Source organism: Macaca fascicularis, chromosome 16 (assembly GCF_037993035.2).
Source record: "Macaca fascicularis isolate 582-1 chromosome 16, T2T-MFA8v1.1".
Lineage (NCBI taxonomy): Eukaryota > Metazoa > Chordata > Mammalia > Primates > Cercopithecidae > Macaca > Macaca fascicularis.
Window position 1 is genome coordinate 69,063,695 of NC_088390.1, and position 17,777 is coordinate 69,081,471.

At 42.1% G+C, this 17,777-nt stretch overlaps 1 protein-coding gene across 12 annotated transcripts in view; it reads left to right on the forward strand.

The window, feature by feature from the left end:
- TLK2 (tousled like kinase 2) overlaps positions 1 to 17,777 on the forward strand; it is a 143,150-nt gene that overhangs the window by 113,491 nt on the left and 11,882 nt on the right. For all 12 annotated transcript variants that reach the window (XM_065531820.2, XM_015438676.4, XM_015438680.4 and 9 more), the window contains 3 exons: positions 8,074 to 8,163; positions 12,111 to 12,280; positions 13,488 to 13,626. In XM_065531820.2, the coding sequence (XP_065387892.1) occupies positions 8,074 to 8,163; positions 12,111 to 12,280; positions 13,488 to 13,626 (399 nt within the window). The remainder of the gene's footprint in view (positions 1 to 8,073; positions 8,164 to 12,110; positions 12,281 to 13,487; positions 13,627 to 17,777) is intronic.

Here is a 17,777-nt window from a genome sequence, read left to right on the forward strand (position 1 = left end):
AATTAGCTTTCTAAGTGATATGAAATCATAGTCATATATTTCAGGCTATAGAAAATGGTGAATTTTCTGCTTTGAACTAAAAAGAGACTTACATCAAGCACATAACAGACATTGATGAGTGCTTTAAAAAATCAGTATTAAACTAAAAAGTAGTATACTTCAGTGTTGTGACATTGTAAAATATGAAAATGCTATAACCTGCTAGTAAGGTCTGTTAATTGCTTTTCCATTCATGGGGATGACCTCCCAGTCCCATCTGGAATCAAGACATTTATTCTGATAAAAAAGAAGGCAAATTTCAAAAGAAAATAAAAGATGTTTGTTTTGTTGTATTTTGAATTTCGTTCTGTCACTTCATTCCTCTCCTCCTCCTACCATAAACAAAAAGTAAACTGATTGTATTTTACTTTTACATTATAAAAACACAAATTTTATTTAAAAAATTTATTTTAAAAATTTAGTATTACTGAACTGCTTAAACTCCCTCAAATAACATATTTAAAATTCTACAGTAGGAAAAATTTCATGTAGAATTATTTGCAGAAGTAATTTGTATTGGCGTTAGTATGCTTTTGTATGATACTCTATTCTAATTTTTTAAACATAAAAGCAAGCATTTTGAAAAATCTAAATATATATCAACTTATAAGAGAGTAAAAGACATTTTGGTGGATGAGTTTCTTCCAGTTTCTCATTAAAGTCTCTGTGTTTGTAGTACATGGATCCCTTGGATTATAAGTTGAAAGTTGAACATGGCTCAGTCATTGCCTTGCTGATGAAGTAAGAGATGCAGGTTTAGAGCTGGGCACAGGTTCAGCGACACTCTTCAAATTCCGTTAATTGGCGAGGACTTTGAATGACATTTTGATTCTTAAATTTTTGCCGCCTCTTGTTTACTCTGTTTTCTGTACCTCAAAAAGAGAAATTGGTTTCTGCTCTAAAATGCACAAAATCAAGAAGTTAAAAGGGTCAAGTGCTATACATTTATAGCATGCTAGAGTGAAAAATAACTTAAAACAGTGATCTGTTTAGTCCCTAGATTTTTAAACTTTTTGTTTGTTTGTTTTTTGTTTTTTTGAGACAGAGTCTCATCTGTCGCCCAGACTGGAGTTCAGTGGCGCGATCTCCGCTCACTGCAAGCTCTGCCTCCCGGGTTCACGCCATTCTCCTGCCTCAGCCTCCCGAGTGGCTGGGACTACATGTGCCTGCCACCACGCCCGGCTAACTTTTTTGTATTTTTAGTAGAGACAGAGTTTCACTGTGTTAGCCAGGATGCTCTTGATCTCCTGACCTCGTGATCCACCACCCTCGGCCTCCCAAAGTGCTGGGATTACAAGCCTGAGCCACTGTGTCTTTGTCTCAGAAACAAAGACAGCAGCACCCTTATTTTATCAAATGCAATATTACAAGGAATGTAATTTAAAATGCAAGTGTGCTGGCAGAAAGGGGACTGATGATTCTGTGACTCTGCAGTTGCAGAAGCTCCATGTAGGAGATTGTTTGGACATAGCGATTACCCCTCTTAATCAGGTGCTACCTCCTTCAGGGCACATGAGATCATATTAAATTCTTTTTTTTGAGATGGGGTCTCACCGTGTTGCCCAGGCCGGTCTTGAACTCCTGGGCTCAAGCAGTCTTCCCAGTTCAGCCTGTCAAAGTGCTGGGATTACAGGTATGAGCCACCACACCCAACAAGACTGTATTAAATTCTCTTTACTATTTCTTGAATGTATTTTTTAGTCAGTTTTGTAAAACAAAAATGTACATACTTTTTCCTCTCCTGCTTATTGCCCCTAAGCCTTTAAATTCTAAACAAATTGTAATGCATCCTATTTAGGAGCTAGATTTGGTGATGTGTATGATTACTAATAGAAAATCTGGGCTGGGGCCGGGCGCAGTGGCTCAAGCCTGTAATCCCAGCACTTTGGGAGGCCAAGGCAGGCGGATCACAAGGTCAGGAGTTCGAGACCAGCCTGACCAATATGGTGAAACGCCGCCTCCACTAAAAGTACAAAAATTAGCCAGGGGTGGTGGCAGACGCCTGTAGTCCCAGCTACTCAGGAGGCTGAGGCAGGAGAATCGCTTGAACCCGGAGGCGGAGGTTATAGTGAGCCGAGATTGGGCCACTGCACTCCAGCCTGGGAGACAGAGCAAGACTCCATCTCAAAAAAAAAAAAAAAAGAAAATCTGGGCTGGGCGTAGTGGTCCACACCTATGATCCCAGCACTTTGGGAGGCCAAGGTGGGCAGATCACGAGGTCAGGAGTTTGAGACCAGCCTGGCCAATATGGTGAAACCCAGTCTCTACTAAAAATGCAAAATTAGCTGGGCGTGGTGGCACGCACCTGAAATCTTATCTACTTGGGAGGCTGAGGCAAAAGAATAGCTTGAACCCAGGAGGCGGAGGTTGCAGTGAGTTGAGATGGCACCACTGCACTCCAACTTGGGTGACAGAGCAAGACTCTGTCTTAAAAGAAAAAGAAAATCTGTATGTTTCTAGCCCTTCTGTAAAATATGAAGAAAAGTGCTCTTAGTACTCTGTGTAAAACTGTACTGTTAAATATATGTGTGTAATTAAAAAAAAAAAAAAGACAAGTATGGAGCTACTTTGGTGGAATTGGGGGTTGGGGAGGCCAAAGCTACATTTGCCAAGTGTCTGCAGCAAGCTCACTTCAAAACATCCAGTCCAGTGATGCCGAAACTGAAGCTCAGAGAGGTGAAGCCACAGAGCCACAGCAAGGAGCCAGGCCTCTGTGTTCCCAGGGTAGTGTGTGTTCTAACACCACTCTGCCTCGGTGCTGGCAAGTCGTTTTTTGGAAAAACGTAAAGATGATAAAATGAAGCATCAGGGGAGGCAAAATGGCCAAAAATGGCAGCTTGAAAACTAAGCCCAAATAGTTTCCATTGGGGAAAAATATATGTAATTACTTTCAGATTCCTATTTCTCCCTTTCCCCACTTCCCCTAATTTTTTCCTCAGCTTTTCTTTAGTTGAGTACTTTCTTTGTATTTTTGGTATACTGTAGTTTACCTGTTTCTGAAAACATCACTGTTTTTTTAGTTTTATTTTACCATACTATGGAAAGTGTCCCCTTTCCAACTAGCCTTATAACAAAATGTCCTAAGCCAAATAGTGCTGAATTACTTAAAATATCACAGTTAATCTCTTTGTAAATAAGAACCACTTTTTTTTTTTGAGACGGAGTTTTGCTCTTATTGCCCAGGCTGGAGTGCAGTGGCACAATCTCAGCTCACTACAACCTCCGCCTCCTGGGTTCAAGCAATTCTCCTGCCTCAGCCTCCCAAGTAGCTGGGATTACAGGCATGCACCACCACCACCCCGGCTAATTTTGTATTTTTTTTTTAGTCGAGACAGGGTTTCTCCATGTTGGTCAGGCTGGTCTTGAACTCCTGACCTCAGGTGATCTGCCCACCTCGGCCTCCCAAAGTGTTGGGATTACAGGCGTGAGCCACCACGCCAGCCAGAACTACATTCTTAAAATAGTATTGGTAATTATATTGTGTAAGCATATTCTGTTGTTCTTCTAAAATTCAGAATATGAATATGTCAGGCTATACAGTACACTTTTGTTCCTGATGAAATGATTTTAAACTAGAAAAGTACCTTTAAAATGCTAATCATGTTAGTCATATGTTGCTTAACAATGGGACTACGTTTTGAGAAATGCATCATTAGGTGATTTTGTTGTGCAAACATCACAGAGTGTACTTAATGTAAGCTTAGATGGTATAGCCTACTGTATATCTAGGCTGTATGGTATAGCCCATTGCTCCTAGGCTACACACCTGTATAGCATGTTACCGTACTGAATAGTATAGGCCAGTGGTTTCCAACCTTTTTGGCATCAGTGACCAGTTTTGTGGAAGACAGTTTTTCCATGGACCGGGGTTGGGGGGAGATGGTTTCAGGATGATTCAAGCGCATTATATTTATTGTGTTCTTTATTTCTATTACTATTACATTGTAATATATACAGAATTAATTACACAGCTTACCATAATGTAGAATCAGTGGGAGCCCTGAGCTTGCTTTCCTGCAGTTAAACGGTCCCATCTGGTGGTCATGGGAGACAGTGACAGATCATCAGGTGTTAGGTTCTCATAAGGAGCACACAACCTAGATCCCTAGCATGCACAGTTCACGGTAGGGTTTGCACTCCTATGAGAATCTGCTGCTGCTGATCTGACAGACCAGGAGCTCAGGCGGTCATGCGAGCTATGGGGAACAGCTGTAAACACAGATGAAGCTTCGCTCATTCACCTCCTGCTCACCTCCTGCTGTGTGGCCCAGTTCCTAACAAGGCACGGACCTGTACTGGGTTGGGGACCCCTGCTATAGGCAATTGTGTTACTAATTGTGTATGTAAGCATATCTAAGCATAGAAAAGATACAGTAAATATACAGTATAAAAATGGTACACCTGTACCATTAATAGAATTTGCAGAACTGGAAGTTGCTCTGAGTGAGTCAGAGTCTAGGATAATATTGCACACTGCTGTAGACTTTATAAACACTATACACAAAGGCTACACTACATTTATTAAAAATTTTTTCAAGTGTAAATCTTTGCTTACTGTAACCTTTTTGCTGTGGAAACTGCCTTTTTAATAAAACTTTTTGACTCTTGTAAATAACACTTAACTTTAAAAAAATGCATTGTACACAGTTGTATGAAAATATTTTCTTGTATCCTTATTCTATAAGCTTTTTTCTATTAAATTTTTTTTTTTAATTTTTTTTGTTAAGAACTAAGGCACACTCTCATTAGCCTAGGCTTGCACAGGGTCAGGACCATCCATATCACTTTCTTCCATCTCCATCTTGTCCCACTGGAAGCTCTTCAGGGACAATAACATGTACGCAGCTGTCACCCTCTATGATAACAATGCCTTCTCCTGGGATACCCCCTGAAGGACCTGCCTGAGTTTGTTTTGTAGTTACAATTTTTTTTTTCTTAAATAAGTAGATGGGAGTACATTCTAAAATTTTTTTTTATTTTTTTGAGATGGAGTTTTGCTCTGTCACCCAGGCTGGAGTGCAGTGGTGTGATCTAGCTCACTTCCATCTGCTTTCTGGGTTCAAGCGTCTCTCCTGCCCCAGCCTCCCAAGTAGCTGGGATTACAGGTGCGCACCACCACTCCCTGCTGCTGTTTGTATATTTAGTGGAGATGGAGTTTCTCCATGGTGGCCAGGCTGGCCTCAAACTCCTGACGTCAAGCGATCCGCCTGCCTCAACCTCCCAAAGTGCTGGGATTACAGCCATGAGCCACTACCCCTATCTCTAAAATTTAAATAATTAAAAAGTACAGTGCAGGCCAGGTGCCGTGGCTCATGCCTGTAATCCCAGCACTTTGGGAGGCCAAGGCGGGCGGATCACTTGAAGTCAGGAGTTCCAGATCAACCTGGCCAACATGACGAAACCCCCTCTCTACTAAAAATACAAAAATTAGCTGGGCGTGCTGGTATGTGTCTGTAATCCCAGCTACTTGGGAGGCTGAGGCAGGAGAATCGCTTGAACCTGGGAGGCAAAGGCCACAGTGAGCTGAGATCGCGCCACTGCACTCCAGCCTTAGCAACAAAGTGAGACTCGATCTCAAAAACAAAAAAAGTGGCCAGGCGCGGTGGCTCAAGCCTGTAATCCCAGCACTTTGGGAGGCCGAGACGGGCGGGTCACGAGGTCAGGAGATCGAGACCATCCTGGCTAACACGGTGAAACCCCATCTCTACTAAAAAAAAATACAAAAAACTAGCCCGGCGAGGTGGCGGGCGCCTGTAGTCCCAGTTACTCGGGAGGCTGAGGCAGGAGAATGGCGTAAACCCGGGAGGTGGAGCTTGCAGTGAGCTGAGAACCGGCCACTGTGCTCCAGCCTGGGCGACAGAGTGAGACTCCGTCTCAAAAAAAAAAAAAAAAAAAAAATGCAGTATAGTAAGCCCTCGCTTAATAGCAATGATAGGTTCTTGGAAACTGCAACTTTAAGGGAAACAAGGTGTAACAAAACCAATTTTACCATAGGCTAATTGACATAAATGAGTTAAGTTCCTGTGGCATATTCCTGGTCACAAAAACATCACCCAGCTTCTAAATAAAGACTAAAACACTTGTAATACTAAACGTTGAAATATGTATGAGCTTTATATAAATTTAAGAAAGATTAATAGAAACAAGGTAACATTTACCCACTCATTCCCCACTCAGGGTTGAGGGTGGCCAGAGCCTATATCAGCAGCTCAGGGGCAAGGTGGGAGCCACCCTAGACAGGATGCCGTCCCATTGCATGGCAGGTGCATGCACACACACACACACACACACAGGGACCATGTGGATATGCCAGTGAACCCAACCCATGTGCCTTTGGGATGTGGGAGGAAAGCAGAATAACCTGAGAAAACCCACGCAGACAGGGGAAGAACACACAGACTCCACATGGACAGTGGTGCCGACCAGGAATTGATTTTTTTTTTTTTTTTTGAGGCAGAGTCTAACTTTATCACCCAGGCTAGAGTGCCATGGCGCAGTCTTGCCTCACTGCAGTCTCCGCCTCCCAGGTTCAAATGATTCTTCTCCCTCAGCCTCTTGAGTAGCGGGGATTACAGGTGGCCACCACCACACCTAGCTAATTTTTGTATTTTTAGTAGAGACGGGGTTTCACCATGTTGGTCAGGCTGGTCTCGAACTCCTGACCTCAGGTGATCTACCCGCCTCGGCCTCCCAAAGTCCTGGAATTACAGGCATGAGCCATGGTGCCTGGCTGACTTTTTTTTTTTTTTTTTTGTTAGCGTTATAACAAAATGATGTTATTTAAGGGCCTGCTGTATGGTAAATACATAAACCAATTATGTATTCATTTATTATCATTATCAAGTGTTATATACTGTAGATAACTGTATGTGCTAGACTTTAATATGGCTGGCAGCACAGTAGATTTGTTTCCACCAGCATCACCACAAGCATGAGTAATGCATTGTGCCGTGACCTCTTGACTGCTGGGTCACCAGGTGATAGGATTTTTCAGCTCTGTTGTACTTTTTTTTTTCTTCCTCAATTCATAGGAAGCTCTGTTATACTCTTATGGGACCCCTGTCATATATGTGGCTTAGCATCATTGACCGAAGGGTTGTTACGCAGTGGATGACTGCATCAAATATGCCATTCCAAGACAACTGGGGTTCCATAATCTCACATTTCATATTTTATTAGAATAAAGTAAAGCTAATAGCACTTAAATTATTTTTGTAAGAAGAAGAATTTAAAAACAAAAACTACAAAGTACTGCTAATTGATTTATGTAACAGATAATCCTTTAACCTAAGGGGTTTACATGATAAAAATGACCTCTTTGGTGTTACCCCAGCATATATACATTTACAGATATGATTTCATGTATCAGCTTTAGAGGAGGGGGGAAAATAACTGTCCTTGTTATTTTAAAATCTATGATACTTGAGTATAAGTGGAAAAGAGGTGTGATTATCATAGAATGAACTTGAAAGGGATAAAAAGGGTTGACATCTGTTCACTTAACAAATATTTGAGCACCTATTATTTTATTTATTTATTTTTTTGGAGATGGAGTCTCGCTCCGTCGCCAGGCTGGAGTGCAGTGGCGTGACCTCAGCTCACTGCAACCTCCATTTCCTGGGTTCAAGTGATTCTTCTGCCTCCGCCTCCCAAGTAGCTGGGACCATAGGTGCGCACCACCACGCCCAGCTAAGTTTTTATTTTTAGTAGAGACGAGGTTTCACCATGTTGGGCAGTATGGTCTCTATCTCTTGACCTCGTGATCCACCCGCCTCAGCCTCCCAAAGTGCTAGGATTACAGTCGTGAGCCACTGCGCGGAGCCAAAGCACCTATTATTTTCTCAATGGCTTGGTAGATTCCAATAGAGAAAATAGGATGAGCAAAGAGAGAAGTCAGATGAGGGACCAGATGGACCAGAATGGAATTAACATGTGGAGACAATAGAGAAATGATTGAATATTTAGGAAGATCTTTGAAGAGTTCTAAAAGGTAGGCCAATATACCTTCTTGTTAATTTTCCCTTTTGTTTACAGGCATGCATGTAGGGAATACCGGATTCATAAAGAACTGGATCATCCCAGAATAGTTAAGCTGTATGATTACTTTTCACTGGATACTGACTCGTAAGTGCTGTGCTGTTTTACCTTAACAGTTACATTATTTTCTTGCAATGTTGATTGTTCATGGAATAGAGCTGAACTCTGGGTCTAGGACATACCCTCTGAGGGAACCAAATATATTAATTTGTGGACAAATGATCAAACATAAATTCAAATTTGGGTCAGTAAGAAACCTCTAGGCCAAAGGACCATGCACTTGTGTGCCAGTAAATGTTTAACAACCAGCTTGGTATGAAGAGAGACAGGGCTAATTTGTAGTGTTTGCTAGTTTCCGTAGTGTAGATATTCCTCCTGTGTCCAATTTTGATGTACCACCTGTTTATTTTTTTAAAACATCTTAATTATTATTCACATACTGTATAATTCACACATGTAAAATATACAGTTTAGTGGTTTTCAGCATATTCATAGATATATACAACCACCAGAGCCAATTTTAGAATTTTTTCACCACCTCAAAAGAAACCCCATACCTTTTACTACTATTCCTCTATTCCACTATTCCATGCCTCTGCCCTCACCCTAATCTGTCTGTTTTATCTCTATAGATTTCCTATTCTGGACTCTCATATGCATGGAATCATATAGTATGTGGACTTTTATTGCTGGCTTCTTTCACTTAGCATAATGTTGTCAAGTTTAATCCTTGTAGCCTGTATTGGTATTTCATTCCTTTTTATGACAAAATAATATTCTATCCTGTGGGTATACCACATTTTGCTTATCTGTTTGTCCTACCAGTGGTTTGATAACCCGCTCACAAAACTCTTGAAAATTTAAGTCAGCTCTTGGAAACTGACATGAGTTGGTGCCAGCATGCCACTGACGTGCACTAGTGAGTGTAGACTGTTCAAGAGAGTTTCTGCTCACCCCAGAGACTTTTATGAACATTGCCAGACTTTTTTTAAAAAGTACTGGCTGTATGATTTTATCCTAGAATGAGACAACAAATGTGGCACTAATGAAGACAAGGCTCAGTCAGTGCAACATGTTGAAATACAGGCTTATAGGCTTATAGGATGTTAGAATAGGAAGGGTTCTGAGTCCAGCCTTTTCGTTTTATAGAAGGATTTTGAGGACCAGAGAAGTTAAATGACTTGTCTGAGATCGTTGGTAATTGTGGTCATTGCTGTATTTTGTTACTTGGTATCGGTAAGCTCCTGTACCTCTGGGTTTACCCAGCAGTTTAGTTGGATACATCTCAACATTTGGAAATGTTTCTCTGTAGAAGTCTGAACTGAATCGGAATATGTCCTAGGTCTAGACTCCAGGTTCCCTCAGCCTCCCATGGTAATTCTAGGAGTTTTAAGCCATCTCTGTTCTAGCCAACAGTCTCAGAGATGGCTGTGCAAACCGCTGGCTCACATTTAGAAATAACCCCAAAGAGGACTATAATTCCCTTTGGAAACATGACCTGGGCCATTCTCTCAGGGATTTCTTCTTCTCATTTGGATAGCCCTGGCACTGAGCTTAGCCATGTGTGTTTCACATGGAGTGGAATTTTTTTAAAAAGATGTAGTTAGAGGGCAGGATTGGGAAACCAGGGGCAGGTCATGACATCACTGTTTTGCTTTGAGTAGATTTCTTCAGTACTAGGTAGACCCCCCTCTCTGAACTATTAAATCAGGCTCAAATTATCTGCTGTTTTGAATTGTATACACACTTTTAACTAATGTGAGAAATTGAGTTGGTTCTACACTATTCTCGAGTTGATTACTTTGTTCTTTCTATTGCATGTATGATGAATTTTCACCAAAAATAAGTCAGACCATGATTTTTAGAATATCTTCTGAGAATTGTTTGGGTATTAAAAGTGAGGCTTTATTTTATTATTATTAATTTTTTTTTTTGAGGCTCTGTTGCCCAGGCTGGAGTGCAGTGGTGCCATCTTGGCTCACTGCAACCTCCGACTCCCAGGTTCAAGTGATTCTCCTACCTCAGCCTCCCGAGGGGCTAGGATTACAGATGCACGCCACCATGCCTGGCTAATTTTTTCTATTTTTAGTAGATACAGGGTTTCACCATGCTGGGCAGGCTGGTCTTGAACTCCTGACCTTGTGATCCGCCCACCTCAGCCTCCCAAAGTGCTGGGATTACAAGCTTTAGCCACTGTGCCTGACTGAAAGTGAGGCTTTATTTTCAACTTGCATTTGGGTCAAAGAATCATTTCATTGAGCATGAGTCTGTATTTCAGATTTCAGAATCTCAGGTCAGAGAAATCTATAAATTTCAGACATTTATTTTATTTTGTTTTATTTGAGATGGAGTGTTGCTCTGTTGTCCAGGCAGTAATGCAGTGGCATGATCTTGGCTCACTGCAACCTCCACCTCATGGGTTCAAGCAATTCCCGTGCCTCAGTCCCTCAAGTAGCTGGGATTACAGGTGTGCGCCACCATACCTGGCCAATTTTATATATTTTTAGTAGAGATGGAGTTTCACTGTATTGGCCAGGCTGGTCTCAAACTCTTGGCCTCAAGTGATCTGCCCATCTCTGCCTTCCAGATTGCTGGGATTATAGCAGACACTTGTTTTCAGATACAGGGCTAGAATGCCCTGCTATGTTTCGTAAGATGGCATAAGATATTGTTCGGTTTGTGGAGTCCACAGGACCATGTGTGTCCATATTCAATTGCAGTGCTTTATGAAGGCCTCAAATTGCCCAGTGGCCCATAGCGCTAGTCCTAAACCTGTTTGCTCTCAGTTCTGTTCCTCGCCCTTTTGCTGCTCTATATCTTCGGGGGGTTAGTCCTTGTAGGCTGTGTTTACCAGGCCCATGTGTCCATTGGTGTCCTGCTGGTTTCAGCCAATGTGAAGCAGAAATGGGAGGGGGTCTCCACCTCCTCTCCCATCCTGCAATTCTAGTTTCCCCTGGTGACCCTGGGTTCTGGTTTCACCATTTCCTCCCTTCTGGCCCGCTCGCCTGAGGGTGCTAATGGCTTCCTGCTGTATGATCTCCAGGGTGCCTCACTGACCAGTTTGTCTTCTCAGCTCTTCCATCATCTGTATGATCAGTTCCCTGAATTAAAGTCTCTCTGTTTTAAATGATCAAGTGGTTTTGTTTTGTTTTTTTTCCAGGCTAGACCCTGACTGATACACCCACATTATCACAACTTAGAATACTTGAAAAGGTATTCATCCCTCAGGGATAGTCACACAGTTCAGGACACCTTACTTCAGAGTATAATGCCTTGGAAGATAGGCACATGACCTGTGATGTCACAGATGCCATATGGTTTTATGTTTGGGTATGATATATTGACATAAGTGAAGGAAAGAGAGCCCGCATACATTTGTTAGAACCGTAGATGCTATACTTTACAAGCCCTTTTACACCTTATGTTTAAGAAAAATTGTAGTGCAGTATTGTGCCAAGCTGTCAGGAGACATAGTATGCAGTCAGTTTTTGGGACATGGGCAAACTCTAGATTCTTCCTCATTGTCAGCACTCAGGGTTATATAAAATGTTTGCAGTGCGAATTGTATACCTAGCTGAAATTGCGCCACTGCACTACAGTGTAGGCAACAGAGTGAGACAGAGTCTCAAAAAAAAAAAGGGAGAATTGTGTACTTGATCACATTCTAGTTGTTTAGACATGGATGTGTGACATGGGTGTGTAAAGGAGCCCCTTCCAAGAAGATACCTAGCTTAAATACATTATAGTTCTTATCGGTATTCTTATAGTCTAGACTCAAGAAGAGGTCTGCCATGGGTGAACCCGAGCACAACAGATTCCAACATTGAGGGTGTGGAGACTCTTCAAGAGAATAAGCAGTTTCTTACTAGAAACCCCTCAGCTAATACTGAATAAAGAATCGAAGAGTATTTTAAGGAACAAAGAAGAAAGGAGTGAGAAGCTAATGACGTGAAGTTTTCACCTGGGACTGATTTAGGTAGTCTTAATCTGCTTGCTCTTATTCCATGGTTAAATGTTGGTTTATTTGTTTTTAGGTTTTGTACAGTATTAGAATACTGTGAGGGAAATGATCTGGACTTCTACCTGAAACAGCACAAATTAATGTCGGAGAAAGAGGCCCGGTCCATTATCATGCAGATTGTGAATGCTTTAAAGTACTTAAATGAAATAAAACCTCCCATCATACACTATGACCTCAAACCAGGTATGTCTGACTTTTAGGAGATAGTATTAGTTGGTTTTCTTTGGTCTTATAAGTGACTTTTAATTTGATAAAGTTAGAGAAATTCACAGCAGCGAAGACAGGCTACTAACATCTGACTTTTGATTGCCTGGGTAGGTGTGGGAAAAAAGAGTCCTGGCCAAGCAGGACTGGGTTTAGGAGGGTGTGTTGGATTAAATACTCTGGAGAAACAATACCTTTATCTTTGCAGCCAGGGCAGTTCATGATGTAAGTCTCATTAAGAAAGAACTGTTCCGGCACGTTCAGTTTTGTATTTTTCCCATGACTCATACTACGTAACAGTTCCTATGCTTCAGGTCTCTTTGATAAGAGCCCCCAAATTAATAACTTATTTTACTTATGTGCCTCCCATTTCAATAAATTTCAAGCAGAATTTTTCATCTTTTTGTATGGTTATTATCTAGGTTTGATGGTCATCAGCAAAGAGTACAGGGCAGCTAGAGTCCTTACCTCTATTTTTTATTATTATCTTCAGCTGTGTTTTAGAAATCTGCATATGTTCTATAGACAACTCTTAACAGCTTAGCTTGGGCATTAGGAAGATGGTCCACATTTACCTTCTGGTGTTGCAAAATTGTAAACTTTGCTTTACTCTTCTGGTAGGTGCATATTACATCTCATTGACTATTCTCTAATGTTCGAATATAACTCAGATGACTACAACATTAATTATAATGAAGAAATTTTTTAAAAGATGGCTATTTTGTGAATGAATTTTCCGTAACTGAATTCAACACTTTTCCTGCCATGGGAGCTGTAGGTGGTGCTGTGGTGCTAGCTTTGGCTCCCTTACATGTTTTCTTTGATTCCTCCCCCACACCCCAAGTACTGTTCTAAACAGGGTAATTTAGAGATCCTCACTGAAAGTTCAGATGAAAGTGTCCCGTCATTTTTGACCAAGTGAACAAGGATATTTTACTTTAGCCAGTTATTGTTATTTCCAGAGTTCATCATAGTGGTGGTTTTGGCACATTAAGCAGGTGATTCTTAGAAAAAAAGTTTCAGCAGATGCGGAGGGCTCTCCCTGAGTATCCAGAGTCCAGATTGCTTGATTCCCAAGATGTGGATGTTTGCTTTTGCGAGAGTTTGAGTTCTTATCTGCTATTACTTTGGGTTTTTCTCTTAATCGGTAAGTCTCTGCTTATTCATGAAGGTTTTTATTTTTTAGGTAATATTCTTTTAGTAAATGGTACAGCGTGTGGAGAGATAAAAATTACAGATTTTGGTCTTTCGAAGATCATGGATGATGATAGCTACAATTCAGTGGATGGCATGGAGCTAACATCACAAGGTGCTGGTACTTATTGGTAGGTATCCAGGAGCTCTGCCAGGTTGGCTATAGAGATGTGGCTCTGCTCTGCTGAAGTGTTGATAATGAATTAATCGCTGTATGCTATCTGCTAGGCAAAAATCCATAAACCAAAGCAGACTTTCTCCCCAAATCGTTACTATCTTTTCAGCAGTTTGACTCTTGGTATTTACATTAATTTGTCTTAATTTTTCTTTCCTTTCTTGAAAACCCTTAAGAAGAAGGAGAGCTTATATGTGGCCAGGTATTTGAAATGTATGTTTTCTGCACAGAGTTGGCCTTGCAAGTCAGTAGAGAGCAAGGTTGCTCATGTGGTGTATATAAAGAATGGCCCCAAAATCTTTCTCGTCCAAATACAGGTCTCTCTTCATGGGTTAATGGGATAAGGGATTTGTCTCAAGAGTTGCCTGAGGATGTTGGACCGTAGGGAGTTATGAGGATCAGAATGAAACGTAACTATAGCGCGTATGAAATCTATACAGGAAAAAGTGACCACAATTTACCAGAAGTTTATCCGTGTCTGTTAGCCATGTTCTGAAAGTTTTTGAGGCACATTTCTTCCCATCTCTTGTCACCTGTCTTTCCCTAGCCACCCCACCCAAGCTAGCTCAGCCTGCCAGTTTTATGCTTCTATTTCTGCCTACAATAACCTTTGGCCATTAGAACCATAAAAGATACCTGAAACTCAGGCCTTTAACTCTATGGTTGTAAAAGTGTGTTAACAAAGCTTCCTCTTCCATTTTGAGGTGGTCACACAAGCCACATATTGGTGTATATAAAGAATGGCCCCCAATTTTTTTTTAGTCCAAATACAAGTCTCTCTTCACGGCTTAATGGGATGAGGGATTTCTTTCAAGAGTTGCAAAAGAAGGCTCTATAGCACCAACAGAGGGGCAACACATATTATTTGTACCCCAGGGAAGGTGGTCAAATCACTTACCTTTGGAACTGGAGGGTCCTGGACCTTAGCAGGGAGTACTGACTGTCTGGGAATCAGAGGTAGAGGAGGAAGCAGAGGGGCGTGGTCTTCACAACACACAGCATCAGCCCTGTGCTCATCATGAAGCTTGCCAATAACACCATGGACACAATGCCCCAGTTTCTGTTGCTCCTTACTGCTTGTGAAAATGGTACCTATAGTAAAAAGTCAGTCCTTAAATTAAAACTTTGAAATTATAGATTTAAAATAGAAGCTACATTTACAGTGTTTATTCACTGTGGTGGTTATTGTGGGCTAGTGTTCCTGTCACTGAGTGATACAAAAATATCTGCTGCTGAAAGTTCTGGAAACAGGTCTATACCTCTGCTATATAAATTCACTGGAATTTGGATTTGAGCTTTGTGTTTGATAGTTTGTTTTTTTTTTAAGGCACAGTTTTTTCGCATTTAAAATAGTTACTGCTATAGTTGCTTACCTACAAAAATTCAGTGATTAGAATTTAAGTAAAAATTATGTGATGCTAGGGATTTTGCTTCAAAGTAGTCTGTAGGGGAAAATGGTGAAGATTGGCCACATGTTGATAATTCTTGAAGCTGGATGGTGCTTACTTAGGGGGTCATTTTACTGTTCTTTCTACTTTAGATTATAGTTGAGATTTTTAATAATTTAAAGTAAGACAGGGCTTCTGAGAAGATTAAGTGTTAGAGGTTTCTATGAAGGTTTGAAGAGTCTCCAAATTGGTAGAAATATTGTCATAATCACCATCCTCAGTATGTCAGATAAAAATAATCCTGAAGGGTATAACAAATTATAAGTTAACTATTTGCAGTATTTGGTGGCTGCAGAACTCTACTACGTTGAATACTTCTCTTATTTATTTATCTATTTATTTATTTGAAACAGAGTTTCGCTCTTGTTGCCTGAGCTGGAGTGCAATGGCGTGGTCTCGACTCACTGCAACCTCTACCTCCCGGGTTCAAGCGATTCTCCTGCCTCAGCCTCCCGAGTAGCTGCGATTACAGGCACCCGCCACCACGCCCAGCTAATTTTTTTGTATTTTTAGTAGAGATAGCTTTCACCATATTGGCCAGGCTAGTCTTGAGCTCCTGACATCAGGTGATCCACCTGCCTCGGCCTCCCAAAGTGATGGGAATATAGGCTGAAACCGCCCTGAACCCTAGTTTTCTTTTTTTTTTTTTTTTGAGACGGAGTCCCGCTCTGTCGCCCAGGCTGGAGTGCAGTGGCCAGATCTCAGCTTACTGCAAGCTCCGCCTCCCGGGTTCACGCCCGTTCTCCTGCCTCAGCCTCCCGAGTAGCTGGGACTACAGGCGCCCGCCACCTCGCCCGGCTAGTTTTTTGTATTTTTTAGTAGAGACGGGGTTTCACCGTGTTAGCCAGGATGGTCTCGATCTCCTGACCTCGTGATCCGCCCGTCTCGGCCTCCCAAAGTGCTGGGATTACAGGCTTGAGCCACCGCGCCCGGCCATAGTTTTCATAGTGAGCCACCGCGCCTGGCTGAATACTTATTTTAAAGAAGTGACACAGAGGCCGGGCGCGGTGGCTCAAGCCTGTAATCCCAGCACTTTGGGAGGCCGAGACGGGCGGATCACGAGGTCAGGAGATCGAGAGACGATCCCGGCTAACACGGTGAAACCCCGTCTCTACTAAAAAATACAAAAAAAATAGCCGGGCGAGGTGGCGGGCGCCTGTAGTCCCAGCTACTCGGGAGGCTGAGGCAGGAGAATGGCGTAAATCCAGGAGGCGGAGCTTGCAGTGAGCTGAGATCCGGCCACTGCACTCCAGCCTGGGTGACAGAGCAAGACTCCGTCTCAAAAAAAAAAAAAAAAAAAAAAAGAAGTGACACATAGACTATGCCTTGAGAATAATTTGTTTTTTGTATGGGGATTTTGATTGTGATGGAATATGCAACTACGTATTTTTTTTAACACAGTTTAGTATGGTAGAGCTGTCTTTTACTCTCCTCCCAAAATCCTTGATAGTAAGTTAGGATGCTTATTATTTTCCGTATTATTTGGGTGAAGAATTAATTTCATTCACTTACAGATGGAGAAACTGAGACCTAGAAAGGGATATGCCAGACATGTACAATCAAGTGACGGGGCTTTTTATATTCTAAAAATCTTGCTGGCCTGGCGGGTGGCTCATGCCTGTAATCCCAACACTTTGGGAGGCCAAGGCAGGCGGATCACGAGGTCAAGAGATCGAGACCATCCTGGCCAATGTAGCGAAACCCCATCTCTACTAAAAATACAAAAATTAGCTAGGCATGGTGGCGCATGCCTGTAATCCCAGCTACTCTGAGGTTGCAGTGAGCCAAGGTCGCGCCACTGCACTCCAGCTTGGCAATGGAGCGAGACTGTCTCAAAAAACAAAAACAAAAACTCTTGCTAACTTATTTTCTGCATTTGGGTGAGTTCAACAACTCCTGTTCTTCCCTGCCACTGCCAAAAAAAAGTTATAAATACATTTAAATGATCATTTTAGAATTAAGGTTATATTTGTTACTTATCCAAGATCATATTTAAGTTATGTGTATTAAAAACTCAAGAATTGGCCGGGCGCGGTGGCTCAAGCCTGTAATCCCAGCACTTTGGGAGGCCGAGACGGGCGGATCACGAGGTCAGGAGATCGAGATCATCCTGGCTAACACGGTGAAACCCCGTCTTTACTAAAAAATACAAAAAGCTAGCCAGGCAAGGTGGCAGGTGCCTGTAGTCCCAGCTACTTGGGAGGCTGAGACAGGAGAATGGCGTAAACCCGGGAGGTGGAGGTTGCAGTGAGCCTATAGCAGGCCACTGCACTCCAGCCTGGGTGACAGAGTGAGACTCCGTCTCAAAAAAAAAAAAAAAAAATCAAGAATTGGCCGGGTGTGGTGGCTCACGCCTGTAATCCCAGCACTTTGGGAGACTGAGGCAGGCGGATCATGAGGTCAGGAAATCAAGACCAGCCTGGCTAACATGGTGAAACCCTATCTCTACTAAAAATACAAAAAATTAGTCGGGCGTGGTGGCACACGCCTGTAATCCCAGCTACTTGCGTGGCTGAGGCAGGAGAATTGCTTGAACCTGGGAGGCAGAGGTTACAGTGAGCTGAGATTGCACCACTGCCCTCCAGCCTGGGCAACAGAGTGCGACTCTATACTCCCCCCACCCCAGAAAAATCAAGAACTATGAAAACTAGGGTTCAGG